Raw genomic sequence first — 26578 nt, 5'->3', positions numbered from 1 at the left:
TCCTGGCTTTGGTCCTGAAGCACAGATACTGATATGAGAGGGCCATTCATATTCTCTTTCTACCTGACACCCAGCAGCTCTACACCACACTCCAGCGGACAGTAGGCCTCCACCAACCCAGTGTTAAGCAAAACGAGAAGACGGCGCCTAGTAGATATTGTACATCTCTGCTCCAGTGGGATCATTTTACTGAAATAACAGTGTTAAACATTTAAGAAAGGCTTACACCTACACTCGTTTCCTTTTCAGGGTGTATTTATCTTTCATCTATCAACCTCAGAAGGTACAAAATACAAAAATGAAAATTTAAATGATTTCTTTTTCTGTGTTGAGAGCTGTGAGGATACATACATACAATATAAATTTTCACCGGCAATTTCTGAGGTCAAAATTCATTCTCTTAGAAAAACGAAGGAAATGCTTTAATTAGAAAAATATTGCACATGCTCTGACTCCAAAGAGGGTCCACGAAGAACTTCTTTGCAGCTGTAATGTAATTGCAAATATAGCATTAACTTTGACCTCCAGGAGGGCCTTCATTCTTCAAAAGACCTGAAGGAAACATAAAAAATTCAAATGGATTTCTTTTTTGGTTGTACCATTATTGGATTCCTCAAGGATAGATTTTTATATGTAAAAAAAGGAAGGGGCTTGCACATGCATTGCAGCACAAACAGTAGTATAAAGGTCTACAGGAGAGTCCTTTTTAAAGTGGTTTATATACATAAATGAAAGTATTTCGGCAGGTGGCTCTCCTAACTCTTTTTGACAAACGTAAAATGTTTAAATGCGATGATAAATTCATGATGGTTGTGTTATCTGACACATGCTTTCCTTCACCACTGGGGTGAGAGCAGAATTTAATACGAAGCTCGCCGTCAAATTACAATATCTTGGATGTAGAGTGCTCACAGCTCTTTTGACCGCCCCTCCCAACCTCCTCCACCCTGTGAGCAGTGGATGAGTGGACAATAACAGGGCAATTGCACTGGGCTTTGGGGAGCCGTGGTTTTGAAAGCTCCCCTGGCCGGATGGCTGACGCTCACAGGCAGTGTTTGCAGTGAGAACAGGCAGCTGCCTGGAAGGAGGCCCCTTTTCATGAGCAGAGAGAGGGGGAGTAGAGGTTTAATTTAGCGATGGTGGACCCTCAGGGCGGCCCGCGGTGTAATACGCACACATGCTCGAACGTGCTTTGTGACAGACAATTGAGCCGAGGAGCGGGAAGGTCTTTGTCCTCTAAACATCCCGCTGGCAGGTGAACAGAGTTGGGAAACTTTCCGTTTCTAAAGGGAAGCATTTGTGGAGTGAGTGGCGGGGATGGTGGTGAGCTGTTCTCTTACCATTCACATTTGCAAATGTTTCTTGTCGACCTTGGTGGCACGTCTGTTTTTATGAATTTTAATTAACAGAGGTAGATGAATAGACCTGATAGCTGCTGTTGAAATAACACATCAAGATGTGTTTTTTTCTCCCAAGGTCAGATGTTCCAGTTCAGTTCAGTACCTGGTGTTCAGCTATTAGCTTGAACCCTAGGTTGATGTAAAACAGAAACTTCTTACTGGTGATGCAGACAAGTGATAATAAAAAGAAGATCTTTAGGAAAAGACAGTAAACCTGAGGTGAATGTGGTTCTGAACCAATTTCTAATTTGCCCACATAAAGTCCTCCTTCTCAACCTATAATGTTGAGAATGTGGCACCATTCACACTCATCTTACTGGTGTTTTCATTAAACCTTTAGATTACAATCGAATTCAGTTTTTTACAATTAAAAATATCTTAAACTATTCCTGTTTATTGCCCATATTTGTTAAAAAAAACAACAACCAGTAGCAATAGTAGCATTTATTGAACAAGAAAAAGCTGATGAGGATGAGTGTAGGTAAGCAACTAAGAGGAAATGTTTATTTATTCCTTGTCTCACACAGGTATAAACAATATGTTTATACACACTAAGAGGATTACAGGCTGCCTTATAGTCACTTGTTATTACTGCTGTGGAAACAGAGCATCCCAGGAACATTATTCCAGTAATTGCTACACTTGGTGTTCTATTTTCAGATACAGAAATTGATTTCATTTTTTTCTTCTTTCTTTTATTTAACTTCTAGTTTGGGGATGGTCTGTTTTGTTATAAGCTGTGAGCGGGTTGCTAGTCGTTTATTTTGCAACCACTATTTGATTTTGCTTTCATTTACTTTTAACCCTTATTCATCCAAGAACTGTGTTTGACTTGATGCAGGAACAGCACGTTTAGTGGTGATTAGGACTGACAGGTAAAACCTTTTATAATTAAGTTCATTATTTCTTACTGTAATGATTAAATTGCACTAACTCCTCCTAGACATGTGAATCAATCTGGATAAAACAATAGATGAAGTACCCGTAGGTACTAGAATTATCAGTATTTATGTACATTGATCAGGAAGAAGCTGAAAAACTATCTAAAGATTTAATAAAGGAGGTGAAAAAGAAGCCAACAATCACTGTAACAGAGCCTCCGAAGTCTTGAATGAAACCTTGAATGAGACAGAAATTGAACTCTAAGTATTACTAATGTAAAGAGCTGGTGAGAACATGCCTGGAAGAATTGGATATATTGCCCAAATCCACATGTGCAAAGCTTGTATACTTAAATAGGATTTTATATTTCTGTATTAAAGCTGTTCTGCAGATATGTTGTAACCACAAACCCTTCTAAAAGCCCATGCTGTAAACTGTCTGAAATACAGCTCTTTAGAAGTGTTACTACACATTACCTCAACACAGCCTGCAAAGCTTTTGACTGAACGGTTTGGTGCTGTTGTTTCCTCCTACACATTTCAAGCTAGTTGCTCTTCTGCTACTATTTTTCAAATCAGCTGGTAGAGAATGAATAATCTCAAAGAGTGCGACCAAAACCCAACCAGTGTTTTGGCATTAAAACTGCAGACCAATGCATGCACACCTAGCAAAATCATCAGCCACTTGCTTAGGCGCTGTTGTAGGTTCTGCATAGATTTATTGCAGAAGTAAAAATTAAGCTTTACCCAAGAACAAAAAACTGCCTCTTCTAAAACAGCCTTTATAAACCAGTGAGGCTCTGAATACATTTTTATATAAGAAATTTGACTTTTTTCACCTTTTCATCAGTCTGAATCAGTCTCATTTATAACTATTCTGCAACACAGTAAATTTTGTTAAATTGAATAAAGTGTGAAGTGGCTTTCTGAAGCGACATGTATTCTTTTTTTTAATTAAAAATGAAAAAAGGAATGTGCATTCTGAAATATTTAGAAAGCTTTTCACACTTGGAATAAGAGTAATGAAAGAAGTATCAGGACCAGATGTACACGCAGCAGAAATAAAAGATATTTCAGAGACATTCTTCTGGAAAAACTCCCATTCAGTTTTGGCAAAGGGTTATGTCTGGGTAAAGTGTGCTGGAGGCAGAACACTGGCAATCCAGTTACACATCACGATCTGACTCAACTATTAGTTTTATACCAACCCTGATTTAAAACGTGTCAATAAAAATCTTTGTCACTTGAACACAATGCAGAAATGTCAAATGACCAGAAGCGTCCTCATCATGGGGGAAATAGGTATCACTGTAGGTGGAAACACCATCTATGCAGACATAAATGTCATCACTGCACGTGGAAACGTCATGTTTGGCAATAAAGTACCAAGTCATTTATTGTAAATGGGTGATTATCATCTGTGGAGCCAACAAAAAACGCTCTTTGATGTGACAGCACTGCCTGCAAAAAATCAGGCAGTTATAAAAAAGACTGACATACAGCATGAAGACATCTTGCAGCAGAGGAGAGCTGGATGAGGAATGGCTTCTTAAGAAGGGATCAGACTTCAGGATTTAAAAAGTCTCAACATATCTTGTATTTACAGGCCGTCTGCTGCAGATTTCTCTCATAAAACCTCGTCTTGTGCTCCAAGAGAAGCTCCCACCTATACTGGGGAGATAAGGACAGGAAATGACAGATTACAAGATGCATTCGGATTTGAAAATAGGATTTAGAAAATTGGACCGTCCCAAATATTGCACACATGTGCATTTTTGCAGTGTGTGGTGACAAACTCAAGACAAGCATGGAGCTACTGTGGGAATACTTTTTCATAAGTGTTCTTAAAAGAAGTGAATAGAGAAACTTATATTCTTATTTAGCTTTTCTTTCCATAGCTATCTTTTCTTTTCTCTCTTCTCTTACTATTTACTCTTCCTGAAGTAGCTATTCTACTTTATGATGCATTTGTTATACTTGATATTAATCAATCTTAAGGCTCAAAAGGCACAAAAAATTAACTATTCCTAATGGCCACAGAATGCTCCATACTCCATGTTGTCTTGTAACTCCTAGTTTCCTGTTCCCTAGTCTTAGTTTCAAGTTTTCCGAGTTGGGTTTTGTTTGGTAGTATTTTAGTGTTTTACAGCAAAATAAAGCTGCCTTTTTGAGCTCATCCCCGTGTGTACCGAGTCCTGCATTTGGGTCCTTCCTCCTGCCTGCAACAATTAGCCTTGACAAGCTAATTGCATGACCAGTAAGCTCTAACCTAAATCTAAAATGTGGGAAGCAGGTTTCACTGGATACATTTCCATGTATGCAGATGATACCCGAACTTTCCCACTAGCGTGACCATTGATGCAATTTTTCATAAAGTTCCATCTTTAGGTATTTATTTTTATTTAGTGTGATTTATAAACAAATACATACAGCACTCACATTCCTATCAGCTGCTTTAAATGTAGTGCTAATGTACATATGGTAGAATATTCACATGTGGCACATAGAGGCACTGTAGGTGAGTAAAATTTTAATTATATAACACCTTTCAAGAAGATCAGTTCATAGTTGTTCAGCTATGAGGCTGTTTGAACGGTGCAGAATTTAGCATTAAGCATTTCTAATTATCAATCTAAGGACCACTTGGATGTTATCATGTTTTGGTATCTTTGCTTTGTCTTGTTTTAGATTTAAATACTAGGTAACAAAAAGGAAGGAAGTCCAACAGTCCCAGATGCATGTGCAAGCGTCAGCATTCACAGATTCTATCTAATACTAAAGAAAGGATGACTCTGCTGCTGGATTGTGTGTGCCAGAGAGGTCTGAGTGTCACAATGCAAACGAGTTGCTTGGGAACCTTGTGGTGGCATTTGCAAAATACTGCTTCTGTGGCTGGCTGCCCTTGGAAGATGGATGTGAGAGATGGATCCAGTGGCTCAGGTCATAAGAAGTAAGATAACATCACAGTGCAGTTGTGGGATATAATAGCCAGTTTGACCTGGCCACCACACTCCTCTGATGTCAGTGCTAGCACACAACTGGGGATGAAATTGAATGAAGCAAGTGGAAAGTAGCATATGCCCATCAAATCTGATATTGTCATCATCGTTTTTAAAAACAGGGTACTCCAGGCCCTTTTCTGAGATACTACCATATCAGGTGGTGGGATATTTAAGTATGGAGCAGATTTTTTACTTTGTTGGTCCCCGAGTACTTACTTATGTTTCATACGAGTCAGAATGGTAAGACGTCCTTATATGTTCACTTCTATGGTACCACGACACTTCATAATTACATCTATCATTTGTTTCTGCCTAAAAACGAAAATTAAAAATCACCAAGGGTAAATTTCACTGTTAAACAAATCGCTCCTTTCTGCACGGCCTTTAATTTTGAAATGCCACTTTCTTCCTCACCATCTAACCTTTTCACCTGCCTTGCACTGTAGACGGAATACAAGTCAAACAATGGAGATGGAATAAAGATAACAGCAAATACCATCAGATTGTTCGTGTTTTACTAAATCTGGATCCATATGGTATTTCCAGCAGTAAACAGCATATTTCTGGGATTGTCTTTAATGCTTAGTAGTTGCTAAAAGACAATTCAGACAAAAGCTTTTGGTTTGACCATGTATTGCTGCACTTTGCCTGGCTTCTTATCTTTGGTTGATATTCATTTGCTTCCAGTCTGTGTCCAGGCATTGTAATTAGGATTTCCACTAAGAGCTTCAAATTTCCCTGCCGATCCTCTGACCATGTTAATGCCTCTCACAACAAGTCTCAGTGTCTTCTTGCATTTATTCTGATTAAAAACCCTGCTCTCCTTTAAGGGAGCTGCCACTCAGCATTACAAAGACTGGGGTTTGCATGTTTGCCATAAAAGCCCAGCACATATTTCCAATTTTTTCTCTGACAGTCAAAAAGGGTTCAAAGAATTTTTCATTTTAAGGATTTACTTTGATCAGTTTGGATGTTTTCTCTGGCAAGTCCCTGAGTCGGTCGTGAAAGGTTTTGACTGTAGTGGAATGCAGACAGTTAAATCGGGGTGAATTCACCATGAATTATACAGTGGCAGCATTCAGTTAGTGTAATGTGAAGGTGTTACATTTATGTCTGATTTCATTCCAGATATTTTCTGACCAGTCCATAGACATTTGAGGATTTCTGAGAAACTGTAATACAAAACTGGAAGCAAGTTTATTCTGTGTTGGTTTGTTATATTTGAAGCACATGTGGTTTGTGTATATATAGAGAGTATAAATACTGAGTTTTGATTTCTTAATCAATTGTAACTAATATTTCTTGAAGAGCTGTGGAATAAAAATGAGTTGGCCACCTTCTCATTGTGAAAGGTCTTCTTTTGACCTCCTTCCCCTTGAATAAGATCCCTGCTTTCTCCAGCCACTAAATTAATGACACCCTAATGAAAAGTGAACAATGCAAATATGGACATTCATTTCAGGATACATTGGCTATTTGATTGGGTCGTTCCACACAGAGGTCAGGGAAACAATTAAGGGACTTTAATGGGATGAACTGGGGAGTGTGGAGTGGGATGGCTGGCATAATAATGGTCCAAGCTGATGAAGATTAGTGGTGCAGAGCCAGTTAAAAAGTAGTCAACCAGTTTATGATTTTATCTGTTTTTACTCACATGGAAGTACTGTATTAGATATTTTTGCTTTTTTTTTGTATGTATTTTTAAAATGTATTTTTATATTTAAATTCAGAATTTTGGTAAAACATTTGAGAAAAGAATAAAGACTTGTGATCCTTTGAAGTGGAGCTCAGGACACTGCAAAGCTCTAAGCTAAATCCTAACATGCTGACAATATTTTAGAACAGGAAAAATCGCTACAGTTCTCCAGCTTAAGTTAGCAATATAACAATATGTAATAAGTATAAGATACAAAAAAATAGCTGAAGCTGAAGTAAATGTCATTAGTTTTCGTCCAAAACGGTTCTACTAAATAACTGTCAACTCCAAGTTGACACTTGATGAAAAATTGAGCCTGTTTCCAAATCAGGAAGATGGTCTTTGGTTAACCAAAGATAAAGATATTTTCACATTTTGTTAAACGATATATATTGCTCTTAGTGTCACTGAGAAGGTGTTTAACTAAATGAGAAGGGACAGAACTTATCAGGAATATTCAACATCATCGCACTGAACACAGAAGTTTAGTGATGGCGACACTGAAGTCATGTCATGCGTGGCATTGAGAAAAAACGGCCAGCGCACACATGGCGTGAATCCAGTCGCGTGTGCAAATTCATTTTTTGCCTAGTGTAGGAATGTTGCTACGCAAATATTAGTGAATGAGGCCCAAAAGTTGAGATATAAGAAAATCACAATTTGATGCGAGCCGCTATGAGTTTCATATTATTGAATCATTAGTCATTATTAACTCCAGTCCAAACACTTGCAGTTAGTGGGGTTAGGTTAATTGTTGATTCTCAGTTGCCCATGTGAATGTGAGTGCAAATGGTTGTCTGCTCCTCTACGTCTCGCCCTATGGTAGCTCAGATCGGCTTCAGACCCCCCATAAGGATAAGCAGAAGAGAATGGATAGATAGTTATTATCAGTCTCTGGCTAACTTCAAAAGTGTCTCTTTTGCCCCTCACCCCCAACCAGTCACAGCAGATGGCTGCCCCTCTCTGAGCCTGGTTCTAATAGAGGCTTCTTTAATTTCCCTTCCCACTGTCTCAAATACTTGCATCTGATTGTTGCTGTTTCTCAGTCTTATTGTAGGGTCTTTACCTTACAATATTAAGCACCTTGATGAGACTGTTTTGATTTGGCACTATATAAATAAATAAAATAGCCATAAATAAATAGCCATGCAATGCTTGCTACAAAGGGCAACACAATGCTGAATCCTACTTTCTGGTGATGGAGTGCTTCTAAGTGCTTCTTGACAAACAGTTTGTGCTTTGGTCTTGTGTTCCAATTTATCATTTTCTGTAGATGGAGTAGAATTTGTTTATGTCTAACACCTGCAGTTTTTCTGGGGCATATAGGGCAAATCTACAGCACTGTAAAGAAGGGGAACGGGCTTCAAAAAAATCAGCTGTAATTTTCAATTTATGCGGACAGTTTTCAGAGGCTGATGTTTGATGCTAACACTCAATATGGAAATTCGCTAAAGGGAAGGCAAACAGCAATGACAATGAAACAAGGGAGGAAAAAAAGCAAGAGTGACACATGAAGAGAAGGGCAGAGACAGGGCAATGCTGTTACCGTTCCTGAAGACTGTAGTCCCTGACAAGGCTGTAGCAGCAGGATGGTCATCTAATCAGCCTTCACAGTAGGACAACTACATCAGTTAGCATCACTGATAAATCATATTGACAGCTACTGCTTGACAGAAGGGGGTAATGATAGAGGAGGGAATGTGGAACTGTTGAAAAATAGACTGAAATTAAGGGGAATTAGGGGTGAAACGAGTGATGGACATGTTTAGAGGAAGGAGCATTTCTAAAAGAAGAAAAGTACATCCAGGATAATTGCATGAATATTATCTGTTCACTTACTACATTTTAATTCTCTTACCTCTCTCCCCCTGACACCCTTTTCACCATCACCACCACACCAGTGTACATCTGCCTCCACTTCTCCAGCCTCCCATCCACCCACACAGTGCCTGTTACCAGCGCTTAATTGGTGGAAAAAAGGATGGGAAGTATTTATAGATTCTATTGAGGCTGTGTTTTGCATTACTAAAAAAAAAAAAAGGAAAAAAAATTCAATAGAAGGCTATTATCCCTGAATCCTGCAACCTGCAAACTATTTTCCTGGAATTACACAAAGAGAAGAAATGAGTTGCTCTGTAAACTTGGGAGATGGAACAAGGGGACAAAAAAAGAGAAAATAATGAGAGAGCTGATCCAGGATGTGCTGGCTCACTCAAGAGACAGATCCTCGTCCATTATTGATGAAAGTGAATGGCAGTAGGTTTCAGGAAGGCCTGGTGTTGGACCTTGTCTGCTTGTCATCTAACATTAATTGACACAGCCCTTGCGGTGGTGCAGGCACCCTTCCATCCAGGCTCTCGTTTCAGTTTACCCGATGATTTATTTACACGGACACTTGAGTAAAAAGTCACTGGGATGCTCTAGCCTTGTCTTGTGGTAAAAAGCGTGGGAGGATTCACTGCACAACAGCATCATATATGATATGTATAAACAGATTTTTCACAGTAAAGTGGCTTTGCTGAATCTCAATTATCACTAAATGAATCTGCAGTGGAGCTCCACACTAGTGGCTGAGTTACTGTCAGCTCCAACCCCTTCTAGACATGCACTCCGACAGCATGTAATCATGTCAGCTGCAGTCTGAATGTGCACCGCGGTTACTTTTCGTAACCTTGTACCATTTTTGCATCACATCCAACGGAGCATTAAGTCCCGACGCGTGCCTCACATTAATAGACTCTCTCAGACTGTGCATGTGTCTCTCCAGCATCTGGAATTGTTCAGCTCGCTAAAATACACCGTTCTTCAAGAGAACGCTCTATACGGCAAGAACATGAGACACCTGATGCCAGTCTCCCTCTCATGGTCCCGCTTGTAGTTTATCACATACCTGCAGCATCACATGCGAGTGTTTTCAAACAAGAGTTAAGTGCATTTGCTGTGCTATAATAGCGGCAATGTGACAGAATGATGAAAGTAAATAGTTACTTACCCTAAATTTACATGTAGGATGACTTTGTGAATGATCAAAATAAACTTACTGTGGTAAAAAAAACCCAAAAGAAATCCCAACTTTAATCTTGCTTTGATTTACTGTCAAAAATTGCACAACGTACTACAATATTACTCATGCACTCTGTCTTGTTATGTCAGTGCCGTGGGTATATCTAAATTGGGAATGTTAATATACAAGTGATCTATATCTGAATAACTGAATCACAGCATGCTGTCACTTTAAAAGACTGATGTAGACGGCAGTGTTATGTAGTCCAGGCTTTACTTTCAGCAGACCATCATACACAGAATAGCATGTGGTGCAATAGCATTTTTTGGTGTTTATATGGGGTAGTTAGCTAATTGTGTATATTATCTGTTGTGGTTGTGCCAGGGTCAAGTCTACGTGTGAGCAGCGAAACCATCTATTCAAATTAGCTGAACTTTGACCCAAGCTGTGCTGACTTTTGAGAGCACAGTCATTAAGTGAAGGCTACTGTTGTTATTGAAATTATAACAGGACAGGTTAAAAACACCTTTTGCTGTTACTGCAAACTGTTTGTCGTCAGTAAGGTTGCTTCCACAAATGCCCCACCGCGCTACAGATTGTCTGCTATTGCTAATGACTACAAGTCATTAGAAAACAGTTGAGGTTAACTTATCCTGTTTGATTTCAGTTGTAGTGTTCATTATTTTCCCATTGAGGCAGCAATTAGCCCATTTATGACTTGTGTTTCTAGAATGAACCGTGCAAAGATTATATTTACACTTTGTACAATATACATTTTTTCAAACAAAATGCCACAAGAAAAGAAAAAAGTTTCAAGGGTGCAGATGGACTGAATGGGTTCGCACATCTGGTTAACTTTCCATGTCTGATAAAGCTGTGCATTGCTGCCTGCTTGAGAGAAAGTGTCACTTACTTTCAGATGTTTGCTCCAGATGGAGCTGGTTTGTAAAGAACAAACGTAACAGCTAAAAAAAAAAAATCTACTGACTGAATTGAAAGACATAAATGTTCTGGTATTATAGGCTGCGATGTGTTTAGGTGCCAGTGTACATTGTAAAGTGCACTGAATGGTGATATAAGTGCAAGGGTTTGAAAAACAAGGCTTAGAAATTTATGTAAAAAGTGTTAAGCAACTCTGTTGTCAGTAGATGTAATGTGATGATTCAGCCTGTACCAAGTTCATGAAGGGTTATTTAGGAGCTATTCTGAGCACTGTTTGTTGATCAGAGTCCTCTTGCTCAGAGGTGATGCATTTTCTGTGTGCAGAACCAACACTTGGACAAAATATGGGGGGGGCAAAGCAAAGATGACAAGCTACAGTTCCTCCAGAGCTCCACATGTGTAATGATGTAGGAAACAGGATGTGGTGACTGATTTTTTTTTGTCACCTTTTGGGAACAATGACACTGTATTAGAACCAGGGTGTGATGAGGAGGAATCCATTAATCCGGCCGTGCATTGGATTCAACATGTCAAATAAGAACGCTTTCATTGCTTTTAAAAGGAGTCTGCTTTGATCAATCGCACTGAGGCAGTTTTGTAATGGAGTAAAACTCTAGCACAAAAGACTCACTTCCATAAATGATTCTCCCAATGGGACTCTGAGGTACATATATGGTACTTTAAATCAAACCGCTTTTAGAGGAGATAACATATTTGGCTACATGTTCTCAGATCCCAAGAGAAGAGTAGGAAACTGTACATGAGCTGCAAGACGAAGGATGGCTCGACAGCCTGTTAACTCTGGGCGTCATGATGTATAGCTCTGCATTGGATGATGAAGTGCTGTAGAATTAAACATGTTGTTTGTTAGAATCAATTGATATGCAGACTAAAGCCATGAAAATAATAGAAAATGGCTGCCTTCACTTTCATGAAACTCTGATTCTCCGTAAGCGCACGATTCAAGGCTCTGACATCCAAATTACCCTGCACTGCATGATTATGACTGACACACAATATTGCACACCTTTGACTCTCCAGTGGTACATTTACCACCACAATGATTTCCCAAAATACAAAATGAGTTCTATTAACAAAATACAGCAATGGGCATCTGGGAAAAATGCACAAGGCAGTGCGCTGTTATAAAAACAGAACCCCGTGTGCCCTCATGCCTGATTTATTTGGTTCTCACCGCATCCAGATTCAGGCACTAGGGTTAATCACAGTGAATAATTACCCAACACTCAACAGTCCAAATTTTTCATTTTAAAGTCTCAAAAGTCGCATTAAGAATGGTAAAACATTTACATTATTGTCTAATCAGCAGAACCTAGATGTAAAAAGGGTTTTTATTAAGCCTTTCTGATGATGTCCTTGATTTTATAGAAAGAACTCAATTTTATTTCAGGTTTTCTTTCAGTATAAAGGGGGTGAGTGTGCAGTAATAATAGTATGATATTAGTAAAATATAGAGTACTGTGCACAAGTCTTGAGATGCCCCTCTTTTCCTTTTTAGGAAAAAGGGAAATAGCTGCAGTGATTTATTGAAACCCACAAAAATAAATGGAAAACCAGTATGACATTTGTACAGTTCTAATGAGCTTCAGAGTAAATATTTGATATGACCATATTCTTCAACACAGCTTGAAGTCTCTTAGGCGAGCTTTTCTTGTAATATCTTTAAGTAGCTTCCAAAGATGAACTTTGAAGGCTCTTCAGAAAGCATGGAGAACTATTACAAGACCACTTTTAGAAAGGTCTGCCGCTGCCTTTGAACTGAAAAATAAAGAGAGGACAAATGGCTCAATACTTGCATTGTACTCTACACTCACTGCCCACATCATTAGGTACTGTTGTTATGTTAACCTAAATGTCTAAAGAACCAGTCACATGGGAGCAACTAAATGCATTTAGGCATGTAGACATGGTCAAGACAACACAGTGAAGTTTAAAATGAGCATCAGAATAGGATTTAAGTGATTTTCTTTGCAGCTGGTGCCAGACTGACTGGTCTGGGTAATTCAGACATCCCTGATCAACTTGGATTCTCCTGCACAACCATTTCTAGGATCTAAAGAGAACAGTCCAAAAAATATCCAATGAGTAGCTGATGGGTTATAGCAGCAGAAGACAACAACGTGATCGGCATTTTTGTCAGCACTAAATTTGGACAACAGAAGATTAGAAAAATAAATATTTGTTGGTCTGATGAGTCCACTGTGAAATTCAGATGGTGGGGTTAGAATTGAGAATAGATAGCATGAGACATGCTGATCCACACTGCCTTGAGTCAATGGCTTATAGGCTTCTGGTGGTGTAATGGCATACGGCATATTTTTTGGAACATCTAGTGCATCTGTTAAACACCACAACCTACACTGAAAAAAAGGGATTGGCCAGCTCTTGGATTTACATAAGCATCTTGAGTGTATTTAACACAATTGCCTCATGCTTTAAAGTTAAGTGTAACTATATAGTGTAGAAACTACATGATATGCAGAGAGGGTAGATTAAATTGTTCATATCATGTTCAAGTGAAGTAAGTCAATAATATAGCAATGTTAAATCCCGCGACACTGCACGGGTTTCAGACTCGCGCTCTTTAGATCGTGGTTTCAGGAAGGCATCCATCTCAGTCAAGTCGAGCAGCCACCTCTACTTTTTTTGGTATACAAAAAAAGTAAATTGGGTGGTTGTTACATTAAAAAAGTCTAACTTGTAATTTGAACACAATAATTTCATGTTTCTATGAACGTAATTAAATCATGTAGGATTTGCGTGGAATTCAAAAACTTAATTTGTTCTTGTTGAGACGACCTGATACAATCTAGTAAGAGTGGTTAGTTGCTGAACTCATGAAATTCACAAGATCGCACAAGATTTCAAACTGCAGGAAAATCACTGGAGTTATAAGAGGCAGAGAACTACACACACACCACGTGCATGCTATTGCTATTTATTGTGGATTAACCTGTCAAGGACAAAAACAAAAAGATTCTGCATCAAATACAGGAAATCATAGCTTTCCTGTATTTCCTAGATTGTTGGCATGGTGGTTAGTGCTGTTGCTTCACAGTAAGAAGGTCCTGGGTTCAAATCCACATTCTGGCTAGTTTGCAGTGGCTTCTCTCTGGGTATTCTGGTTTCCTCCCACAGTTAAAAGTCATGCAGTTATTAGAGTTAGGGTTAACTGGTGATTCTAAATTACCCGTGAATGTAAGTGTAAATGGTTGTTTGTTTCTATGTGATAGACTGGTGAGGTGTCCAGGGTGTACCCTGCCTCGTAACCTATCATTTCAGGGTTATTTCCCAGCCCTCCTGCAACCCGGAGGATGGTAGTCATTGTAAATCCATTCAATTTTTATGGTAACCAGGATCTAGACTTTGTTGAACATTATGTAATATGAAGACAACATGTAGTATTTAAGTGAGCAAGTAGTATTGGGGTAAAAGTTATTGAATAGTGTTGAAATAAAATGACAAAATTGTGAAGGATTAAAACATTCCAAGAGCTCAACTTCATCTGAACATGTTTCAATCGCGTTTTAGGAACACAAAATGCACAGGTTTATTGAATATGAAAAAGTTGTGTTGATTTAACTCAGTTGTTTAATTTTCTGCCAAAGCAAAACATTTGTGTGCAACAAATGTCCATTATTGAATCAAGTAAATCCAACATGGCCTTTTTTTCAGTGTACCTGAGTATTGTTGTTGACTGTGTCCACCCCCTTATGACCACAGGGTTTCCAACTTCTGATGTTTGCTACCAGCAGGATAATGCACCATGTCACAAATTGTAAATTATCTCAAACCGGTGTCTTGAACATGACAATGAGTTCCCTGTAATTAAATGGCCTCCACCGCCATCAGATCTCAACTCAGCAGAACACCTTTGGGATGTAATGGAACAGGAGATTAGCACCAACCCTTTATCACCTCACTAAATCTCTTCCACGAAGAATTAAAGCAACTCTGAAGACAAAAATGGACCTAATAAAGTGTAATATTGGCAGTGCATAATATAAGCAAAGATGGCTTGGATGCATGTCCAAAACTGTGATTAGGTATAGAGAAGCTTACATGTCTAACCTTCAGATGTTCTCTGCTTATATAACATTCCATTTTTTCAGTGTAGTGCCCAATGAAATGATTCCTGAGCTCTCGGCTCCTATCAATGAGAAAATGTGTCATAAAAACATTCTAAACAAAGCTCATATTTTGCTAATGTGCTGTTTCTAATTGACCAGAATGAGCGGATTGCTGAGTCAGCAGCATCTGATCACACTGTCTGTAGCAGGAAGCAAATTGGTCATGCTAAACCATCCCCTCGTCAACAAACCAATTAATTATTTATGGGCTTCAGTGGAGCAGAAAAACTTAATTTATTGTTATCATTAGAAGAGGTTTCTGTTTGGGTCCACATGAGGATGAGTCAAGCTACAATTACAGGAGCTGCAAATTTGTACAGTTGTGGGAGAAATCTCCTACAATCCACAAGACACCTGCCAAGTGATGAACTTCATGTCAGTGGTTATGGAGCAAATGGAAATGACATGCCTGGCAGCAAATAAACATCAAGGAGTGCAAAGGTTGTTTTAAAATACTATTAGATGGCCAGCAGTGTTATTATTATTTGTGTGTAAAAGAAAAATAATATTTTAAATGTGAGTCACATGTGGCTTGGCTTTGTTGGGTTTAGCTGTGCATGATATTTTCAGTGCCTAACAAATGTCGAGGGGCAAACTGACAGTAGATACTGGACAGAAGAAAAGAGCAAAGAAAGAAAATTAAGGCCCAACATATGTCAGACATAGGAGTCAAACCTATCACTCAGGCAGTTCCATGAGCCCAATCTCCCTTCCTAGGACCTTGGGCAAGATCCCCTTGGCATCACACTATAGTGTCACTTCTCTGATCTCATATAAACATAATTTTTTCTCTAACCTATCTAAACAGTTTGGTTGTCAATAACTAAGACCTCAGTAGCACAGACTAGTCAGACACCCTTTGCCAATCTGCAGTCACCAGGAAAAAATGTGTATTCCCTGACTGGTTGGAGAGTGGTTGCTGAAGGTTTGCAGATAGTCAAAAATAGGTTAGTGTAACAAAAATGTCTTTGTGATTGTTATGGTCGCTTGCAGAATATTTACCTTCAAAATAAAGGTTTTAGCTTACCATCACCACAAAATCCTTCAAAAGATGCGACTTTTATTTTGAAGGTGAAGGATACTGTTTCCAGTTTGCGTTAGATTTACTTTTTTATTTTATTTTATTTACTTTTATTTATTTCAATATTTTATTTATTTCAATACCGCTCAGTGGTGGTGAGTAATCATAGAGAAGTCAGCATCTTGCATAGAGACTACGAGTGAACGTGGGAATCTTCTTTTATCAGTGCAGCTCCATAAAAGTTTTTACGACCACATTTAGCTAGCAACTACCAGCAATCTCCAGCAACCACTTGCCAATTGGTCAGGTGCGTCTTCCCGTAGTGATCACTAGTTTCTATGCAGTCTCTATGCTAAGCAAATTCAAAACTGACAAACTGGTTTCCTGGTACGCCTCATTGTGGCTCGAGAAGTGCAAGAAAAGCTGCTGTTTATTTTTTTAAAAATATTGCAAATCACTGAATTGTACTCATGAGCTTAGTCTGACTTTAATTAGAGGTGAAGTATTTTTTAATTTAGATTTAATATGCTAACTGTAGCATAGAAAAACAAAGGATTTTCTATGACTAAGCATGTTCCCTCTGCGGCTAAGAAAATTATTTACATTACCAGATTGTCTTTGAACATTCTCACATTTACTTGTGTTCCTAGTCAGGCTTTTGTTTGTACTGCATTCATAACTTTTGCATATTTTTGGATTTTTGTCTCATTCGTTGCCTTTTGCCAGTACATCTGCGAGCACATTACTGTACATAAGTATTCAGTCATCTTCCGTAATGTTAAAGGCAAATATTTGGAAAACTGCTATGACATTTGCTGAAGGAAATCATGCCCACTGAAGTATCTGCAGCATATTAAAATGCCTGCTTGTAAGTAGGAGGATAAATAGACATGTTTTATAACTCTCTTGTGCTATAGAAGTAATGCCAGCTGAATTCTGGGTGTGAATACTATCTGTACAACTTATACTATAAAATTGTCATGCTTGTTTTTGCTATAGGTTATTGTCAGTGTACCTTTTAGCCTTCTTTGCCTCTTCCAACAGCAGGGATATTTTGGGTTTTTTTTTAGCAATTCCTTCAGTTCTTCACCCAGTCTCCATTTCAGCTACCTGTGCATAACTACCAAGAAAATCAAAAAACATCACCCTCTTCCTAGTTTGGCTGCGCTATTGATTTTTCCAGCTGGAATAGGCTCCAGCCCTCCCACAAATGTGAATTGGATAAGCAGAAGAAAATGGAAGGATGGATTTTGTTTCTGGTGGCACACAGAATTGTGTAATGAAAGCAAGGCTCACAGAGACCCTGTCTAGAGGCCGATGGTGTTATTATTTCATAGCAATGCAAACAACATTTACTTTATAATGACATGTTAATGCAAAAAAAAAAAAAAAAAAAAAAGAGTAGAAAAGCTTTCAGTCATCTTAAAACGGGGTCTTAACATTATATCACTTTCATGCATATAGTATGTCGGCACTGTTCATGTGGATTTTTCTGCATACAGGCACTTGAGAATGTTTGAAGCTTGTTTTAAATGGGTTACGCTATCCATAAAAATGGGCAGGCGTTAAATGCGCTGACTAATGATTTATCTTGCATTCATGCTGAGCAAGACACAATAGTGCTCAAGTGTAGCATTGTGCAAACATTTGTTAGAAACTGTCATTGCTACTTCCTTTAATCAGTGGCAAAATAGGCAAATGGAAATATAATTTTTAAAGTGTCAAACTGCTGCTGCTTTGGCAACATTGTCAGTGCACAGAAAAAAAAAGAATCTTATCCAACACTTCTCTCAGACTCTTTGATGTGTCTTTTCATTGCCTTTGGGCAGCCTAATCAACTAAATAACTTTGATTTGCAAATGTTTACTCCTCCACGGGAGCAGAGAGCCATAACACCAGGGACGTCGAGTGAGAGTCCCATTGTTTCTGATTAGGAATTTATTATTTTCTACCCATCTGCCTCTCTGCCCAGTGCACGAGCTGATTAGCAAGCCGGGGAAGGATGGGTAATGACGATAACACTAAACTCAATAGCTGTTTTATAGGCAGCGGTGCTTTATGATGCTTGCACTAATTGCTGGTGTGATTAGTGAGGTGTCTGTGCCCTCTTTGGTTGCTCGGGCTGTCCTGTGCACTGAGCTCTTGCAGACCGGAGCACAGGGGAAGTGTGGGTGTGCGGATCGTTGGGGGAGGCAGACACAGGAGCGTAATCGACTTCCCACTTTTTCTGCCCCTGTCAGCCCTTTCCCTTGTGCTGCAATAAAGACAAATTAACTTAGAGGCAATCATAGTTTTTTTTTCTTGATCTCTTGGCAATACAGTGATCTATTTCTAACTATTTCTAACTGTCAGAGAAAAGACGAAAGTGCAAATAAAAAAAAAAAAGCAGACTGAGAACATTAGTTGATTTCATAATCTTAAACTTATGCGGGGGGAAAAAGCCGTCCTCTTCCTTTCTGCCCTTTGAGTGTGCTTTCTGTGATGGAATCCTTGTACTCTTTATTTAAAGGTTGATGGACTCACACATTAAATTCTTTACTCTGAATGTGCTCATTGTACCATTAGAGCCGTGAAAATACAACATGGTGAAACGGATGCTTTTGAAAGCTTTGTCTGTGTCTGCCATTCAGTCTGACCTCCACACTCGTGTTCTTGATACATGGTCATTGCTCCTGCGGCTGAGCAGACAGTCAGTACTGAAAGTGAGATGACAGCACTGTCAGGTTTTGTTCAGATACATTTCCCCTACTAAAGGGCTTATACAACGTGGGTGAATTTGCATAGATTTCAGGTCATGTTTGCATACTTGTCTGCATGACCTTTAGCTCAGTTCTCTTCTGTTTTTTTAAAGCTATTTTTCCGTCTAATAGAGTAGAGTTAGGTAAGACAATTTCCCACATATTAAATTGTTATTTATGATTTAAGTTCTTAATTGCATGTCCTAATAGCTGACATTGCTAGCTGAACAGCCATCAGTGGCTGACCAAGCACTGGGTGCAACAATCAACACCTGCACTATGAAACATTTTATGTCTGCATCAAATGTTTTTTGTCAAGTGGCTCAACAAGCTGTGAAACACTGACATGATGATGCCTGTAAAGGATTTGGTTTAAAAGCTGTGGCTTGTTTACACACTGTTTACACATTCAACTATGACATGATAGAACTCCTCTAGATGCAACTTTCTGGCCATATGGTTATCCAACATCAGCTTTTTTGGGACCTGGTTTTGTATTTTTTGGTGAAGCAAACCACACTTTTCTTTTTTTAAAGAACCAACTTGCTGCAGCACTCAAATAAGCACAGAAACTAAAACGTGGTAGTGAATTTTCAGTGCGCTCAAATAGGCTGAAGCTGAAAGGAACTGGTAGTTAAGTAGTAAAAGCTTTATTTCTATAAGCAGGTCCAGCTCTTGCAGGATCTACGTTGAACTGCAACATGTATTATTTTAAATTCCATTCAAACTCATTATGGTCTGGCAGCTGGACTGCTTTGACATACAGTATGTGACTGAACTCATGTAGTTCCACTTCACTAACTCTTGATTCTTGTGTTAATCAAAAAGCGTTAGGAAAGATGAGCAGCAGGGGCTTCATTCATAAAGGGTTTGATGTAGAGCACTGTGCAAATGTCTTAGGCCACCTTTCATTTCTTTTACTAGAAAAATGGGAAACAAGTGATTTATTGAAATATGCATAAACATACATGAAAACACACTATATCAGGCAAACGCAGAGCTTACACAATTCCAATTAGCTTTATTCTTCAAAACAGACTGAGCTCGCTCTGGCAGCTTTCTCGTCATTTCTTTAAGTAGTCTTTAATAATAGTTCTCCAGGCTTCTTCAAGGACATTCAAAGCTCTTCTCTGATTGTTGGCTGCCTTTTGTTGTGTTATCTGTCAACATGATACCACATTGTTAGTCTTGACGTCCTCGTCAAGGGAGGCCAATCCATGGCTGACAGTGAGTGTGTGTTTTCTATCCAGGTTTGCGTTTACTCCACTGACGCTGTGTTTGGGATCATTGTGATGCTGAAAAATGAAGCCGTTGCCGGTCAGAAACTTTCCATATGGTGTTACATCATGAATCAAACCTGATTGTACTTTTTCACATTCAAAATTCGATCAAGTTTGACAAGATCCCCAACACTACTGGCTGAAATGGAGCCACAAATGATGACGGAGCCTGTTTTACAGGTGGTGCTTCGGATAATATTTCTACCAGCTATCTTTCTGCAAAGCTAACTGGCCCTCAAGTTAAATTAATATAATAAATAATAATAAAAGAATACGATCTTATTTAAGCTCTTAATATAATTCTAATGGGGAGAATACAAGCTAAGAAAAACTAAAAGGAAATACAAAAGAAAGCTCCATTTACTGTTGCCTGTAATGTAGATACTTTATACTGGATGACTTTGGCTTCACACCAAACAGGAAAATAAGAATAGTCAAAGGTTAAAGTGAGATTTGGCAGGTGTGGGATCCGTAAGAATGGTTGTATAGTACTAGTGTTGTGTGGGGAAAGAAATCACTTAGAAATGGGCCACAATAATTTGTATTGTGTGCTTTAATAGATTTTTTTTGTGTGTGTACAGGCTGTGATAGGTGAGCTGTACTCCTGCGCTTTGTGTAAAGAAATTCAGCAAGATATAGGCAGATGCTACACGAGCTATTGTGGCTAATTAATCACTGCTAGACGATATGAAGCTAGTATAAAGGTGGAATTCATTGAGTTTATCTAATTATCATCTTAAATTCAAATTGGTGTCTGTAACCGTTGAAACCAAACACTGATCATGATCACACCACAGCTTCTCTACACCAGTCTAAAATAGTCTCTAAACTTCAGCACAGTACTGAAAGGTGACCAGTGTAGCCTGTGTTGTATTTTCATCCAGCTGTAAAATATTCACTTTTCAAAACTTTTCAGACTTCAATTTGTTTTTCAGGATGTTTCACAATATGAAAAAACCGTCTACAACACATCACGTACTGATCCATTACTGTATATGATAAAAAGTAAACTCTAAAATGAAATCAGAAATTTTATGCATGCTTTAAACTTCCAGTCTATAAAATGTGACTGAGCAGTCTTTACCTTTAAAAACAAACGATTTTCCTCTTTCTCCATCGCTGAATGAATTTATGTCTCATTTTCTTCTCTCCCTGTGAAATACAACAGCTATGGCTTTAGCTAGCATACACAAACTGCACATAACCCGTTTGTTTGTTTGCTGATATTTGTTGAGCCGTTTGAAAAAGCTTCGTTTATTCCGGATCATTCCGGCCCATTTCAACTCCATCAGCTCCATAGTGCAATAAATAATGTATAAATTAGGTATTCTGTGTCTCTTTCATCTCTGTGTCTTTTATGTCAGTCATGCGTAATAAGCCCTGATAATGGATACACCAATAGGATTGTCTTTTACGTATTATTGTTCCCTCCATTTAGGTTCAATCGATTTGATGTTTTTAAAGTGCACAATAGTCCGGAAAAATGACTTCCATCAAATGTGTTGAATGTAAAGTAACAAGCTTGTTGTAAAAATGTAAAGAGTAGAAAGTACAGATATTTGTCTGAAAATATAGGAAGTAAAACTGAAAAGTTAATATAAATATTCAAGTAAAGTTCAGATACCTGGAGATTCTAACCTAATATTTGTACTTTATTACTCACCACATCTGGTTTTAAGCAAACAAGATGAAGTACACATTTTAGAGCATATGCAAATGCGTTCACTTGATGAGGTAAAGTTATTGGATGTCCCTAACTTTGAATATTTTACTGCTGGTATGTTGTAGCTGTGGAGGTTTTTGATTTTTCAGTGGTGAGACTATTGTGCCAGTTCGGAGTGATATTGAGCTTCCTTCATGATTCTGTCCTTTGGATGCTTGCTGGCTGGGTAGGTGTGAACAGCTATCCAAGTTTTCCCTCTCGTCTCTTTGTCTCAGTGTCTCTCGGTCTCCCTTTCTCTCTTTGATGTGTCAGTTGAGTAAGGCCGGAGTAGGGCAGGCAGCCATATCCATCAGCTCCATCCATCAAGCAGTGGGACGGGTGGCAGAGAGAGGATGATGGGCAGCAGAGAAGGGGCAGATGTTTTGCAGGAACTGATATGCTCTCACATCCATGAGGGATGTCATTACGCGGCCGACAGAGAAACATGTAGCTGATTAGTGCCTTATTAAGTCAAGGACACTGGCTCGCAGTAACATACACCGGTGCCATTTTGGCTTGTGGTGCTGATGGCTTGCCAGTCACTGACAACATGAGTGCCTCAGACAGATAACCTCTCTTTCTAATTAACTGCTTCTCTGTTCTTCATCTCCAAGTTCCTTTTTTGTCCATCAAGCAGCTCTGGAATAAAGCTTGCCATTTCAAGTATTATTTCCTTTTTCTTGCTCAAATGGAAGAACCCAGAGGTGCACGAGGCTTGTGGATTTCTCTCTGAGAACCACACTGTGTTGTGGTAAGTAAATAAAGCAACGTCTCCCTGAGGGCGTGTAAGGATTGTAGGAACTGAGAAAAGTGGACAGTGCAGCTTTAGCCCTGATCCAGCACAGTGGCTAAAATGATAATGTTGAGAATCTCATCTGTGTCTTGTGTTTTCTCCTTTAGTCGGATCTTTCGAGTTGTCCTCTGTTTCCTCTCGACAATAAATCCTGCCATGTGTTGTTAGAAATATGTATTTACTTCAAACCACATTGGCTTTGTTCAGCACTCTCCTTTGTTCTCTCTTTTCTTCTCCTGCCTCTAAGTTTTTATCAGCTGTATGTTTAATACACTATAGCTTGCCACATCATAAACTGCAGCGATGTGCGTCTGCATTTCATGTGTTTTGAGTGGTTAGAGCAATAAATGGGCTCAGGGTTATGAGAACAGTGAAAAATACAGGCATTGGTGGACTGGTTAATGGGCCTCAGGATGGCTTTACTGAAATGTAATACTGTTTCACCAACAGCACACTTTTATTTGGGAAAGAGAGATAATATTTCTTTGGACAGTCCTGATTAAATGTGTTGTGCAAAAGAAAAAATGAGTGCTACTGAAGAGACTAGCCACGGATATTAATCTAATTTTAGGAAACATGATTGTTGAATCTGGACTTGTTTTGCCCATTTTTTTTCAATCATCCCCAAGGTACTGCAACATCAAGACCAACAACACAAGGAACTAAAGATGTCAGAGGATAATAGATGCTCCAACCCGACTAAAAAATGACAAATGACTAAAAAAATGACTAAAAAGAGAAAATGTGTCTTTTTTCTTGTGCGCTTGCAGTGAAATCTGCTGATTTTGGTCTGTGTGAAGGGAGGAGGACGGCGATTGAGGGGTCTGTAACTTTGGGGGAATGGACATTACTTTTATTTTGTTAAATGCACGAAAAGACAGGTGATGCAAACTTCACCCATCACAGAAACAGCTACATTATTTTATTTTACTGTCAGGCTCAGTCACTGCTGATGAGTTCATAGTCTCAGACATTCACCTGAAGTTAGAGCCAAAAAGATGGATAATTCAGAGTATGGTTCAACATGACGAGCCTCCAGTCTGTGAATGTAAAGTTGGTGCTGTGGTGTCTTAGGTTTTAGTTGCACAGGCTTAGCACCATCTGAACCCACAGGTCATGAGCGAAAAAACTTCCCAAACTGGATACAAATGGTTGCTGGTAGTCACTGTGAAATTAATTGCTAATGTCCCATTAATGTGGGGGCGATCGTGGCTCAAGAGTTGGGAGTTCGCCTTGTAATCGGAAGGTTGCCAGTTCGAGCCCCGGCTTGGACAGTCTCGGTCGTTGTGTCTTTGGGCAAGACGCTTCACCCGTTGCCTACTGGTGGTGGTCAGAGGGTCCGGTGGCGCCAGTGTCCGGCAGCCTTGCCTCTGTCAGTGCGCCCCAGGGCGGCTGTGGCTACAATGTAGCTTGCCATCCATCACCAGTGTGTGAATGGGTGGATGACAGGTTGTGTAAAGCGCTTTGGGGTCCTTAGGGACTAGAAAAGCGCTATACAAATACAGGCCATATACCATTTATGCAGGCCTAGACTTGTTAGTGACCCCCGGTAACCACTGGTTGATAGGGAATAAAATCTGCAGCCAGTTGGTGAGTGGTTGCTGGAGATTGCTGGCAGTCACTGGCGTGAAACTGGTTGCAATAAAGGTACAACATCAAAAACCTCTGCAATCAGTTTGGCCACCTGTAGTTTGCATACAGCACACACATCTTTTCAGCAGAGGGGCACAGCTTTCACTTTTAATTTCTGATTTTCACCCTGTAGTTTCACTACAGCTCAGAGAGAGTAAAAGGGAACGTATTTGCCATGGTGCACAAAGTTTTTGATGTAGCATGCTCTTTGCCAGTAATTTCACCTGGCAACTGCCACTAACCTCCAGCAATGTCATATGGTTGGGGAATCTGCATATTTCCCCTTTAACTGGAGGTTGGCAGCAGATAGATGTTGAGTATGGTTTGGCTGGAGGTTTTTTCCTCTTGAAAATGAGTTTTTTTTCACATTGTTGCCAAGTGCTTGCTCATAGGGAGTTGTCTCATTCTTGGGGTTTTCTCTGTATTATTGTATGGTCTTTTTCTTAAGGTGACTGTTGTTGTGATTTGGTGCTATATGAATAAAATTGAAGCGACTCCACATATTTTACTTGCAGTCTATGGTTAGCTGAGGATCATAGACTGCAAACCACTTCTGAAAATTTATACTGTAGATCAGTGAAAGGCAAAAACATTGGTATACTTTTTTTAGTGCATTATTTGACAGTTGGGTAATCACAGTTGTGCTCACTGACACTTTAACTTCCAAATAGAGTGGCTAAGGTGATCTATTTAAACTGCTTGTTTCATCTTAAACTTTGCTGAACAAAGAAACCATTCCTGATAGAAATGATGGCAAAAACTGCAAGTTGAAAAAGTCCACCCAAACGTGTCATTTGCATTATAAATAACAAGCCATTATAAAGGGAGCTGTGCCTTATAGTGTTTTCCCTTCTCTTCACTTCCTACTTGCTGCTCTCAGTTATCTCTGCCTTTGGCTGGCTGTGGGAGCTGACTTGCTCTTGATTTTTCCACCATCTCTCAGCAACATGTCAGGTCCAGTTTAGCACTTGAGGGCAGAACGTGTCAGAATCACAGCCCCCTCTCTCTCCAGGCTGTCTCGAACCCAAGGTGAGTCAGGCCTTGTCACCACTCCTATAAAGACATAACCCATCACATGGCGCTGGTAGATGGCCAGTAGTTAATAGCCCTGTTGTGATTTGCCAGGGAAAATACTCATCTGCTGAAGAGAGCAATCACTTAGAGCAAGGTTGGGGTTTTATGGGTTTAGAAGGGAGGTGGATGCTCAAATGTAAATCTGAAGAATCACAGCATGTCTGAGCTTTGGCACACACTAGGCGAATAAAATCCTAAATTGAAAGACAGCTTGTGGTGGAGATATGAGTTGAAATACAAGCACAGTTGAGGCTGCGAGCGCAAGGCACAAACATTTTGTGGAATGGCGAAACTTCAAGTTGAGAATCCACGGGTCTGCACTGGTGACTTAGAGACAAATTCCTGCACAAGTCACTGACTTTGTGTTTGTGTGTCCTCTCTCTAGAAAGAGTTCCTGGCAGCTACAACTGAAAAGGACATCTTTGCCCATCTGGGTCTCGAGTACATCGAGCCTTGGCAGAGAAATGCGTAGGCCTCCGCTCCTCCTTGGCTGGATGATACCCTGTGCATACATCAGTGTTTATCCCATCTGCTTGCCGTTATGTGGCTCTCCTGTGATTCACTTTCAAACAGCTTTTGATTTCCATACACTTTTGTGTTGTTGTTGTTGCCAATATTGTTGTTGTCTAGATTACATGACGACGTGTGATTCAAAATTCTGCTTATTCGCTATTGTCTGCCAGCAAATAAACATTCTCCTGTACCATTCACAGGCTCCTGTCTCTAAGTGTTGTAATCATAGGCAGGATAAAAAGACTAATCAGTCAGTATGAATCGCCTGGGGTGCCTGTGAGGTGCAGGAGAAAGGGAGCCTGAAAGAAACAAGGCAGTAAAGGGGGTGACCACTGAGAAAAAGGGAGGGAGAGGAAGAAGACAGGAAACGATGAGAAAAGTGAGGGGGAAGGGAGCTCTTTGTCGAGCAAAATGTTGTAATCACCCTCCTCCTGGCAGGAAAGTGCTCAGTGTGAAGCTGAGCCAGGTCTTTGGGGGATTGAGAGGCGGGTAATGAGCTTCAGATAGAGGAGCGTTCCGCGTCGCCATTTAGCCTCCATTTAAGCCTACGTCCACTGGAGATCATTTAGCTGGCATTCCCCTATCCAAAGACCAGTCGTCTCCTCTCTTTGTTCCCCGATGAATCCACTTCCCCAGATGCTTGGCTGAAATTAGAGGCAATCAGCTACAGTTGGAAATCAGGAAGAATTCAGAAGGAAGGTAAACGAGCTTGCTGAACACACAAATGGAGTTTGGCTGCCAAAGCGATT

General features: G+C 39.5%; 1 protein-coding gene across 1 annotated transcript in view; it reads left to right on the top strand.

Moving 5' to 3' along the window:
- Positions 1–26024, top strand: part of dntt (deoxynucleotidyltransferase, terminal) — a 94311-nt gene extending 68287 nt beyond the window's left edge. Inside the window, exon 11 of the mRNA XM_040044770.1 lies at positions 25702–26024. Within this exon, the coding sequence (XP_039900704.1) occupies positions 25702–25788 (87 nt within the window). The 3' untranslated portion in view covers positions 25789–26024. The remainder of the gene's footprint in view (positions 1–25701) is intronic.
- Positions 26025–26578: the final 554 nt, after the last annotated feature.

Source organism: Simochromis diagramma, unplaced genomic scaffold (assembly GCF_900408965.1).
Source record: "Simochromis diagramma unplaced genomic scaffold, fSimDia1.1 OVJJ01000486.1, whole genome shotgun sequence".
Classification (NCBI taxonomy): domain Eukaryota; kingdom Metazoa; phylum Chordata; class Actinopteri; order Cichliformes; family Cichlidae; genus Simochromis; species Simochromis diagramma.
This window is presented reverse-complemented; position numbering and strand designations above follow the sequence as displayed.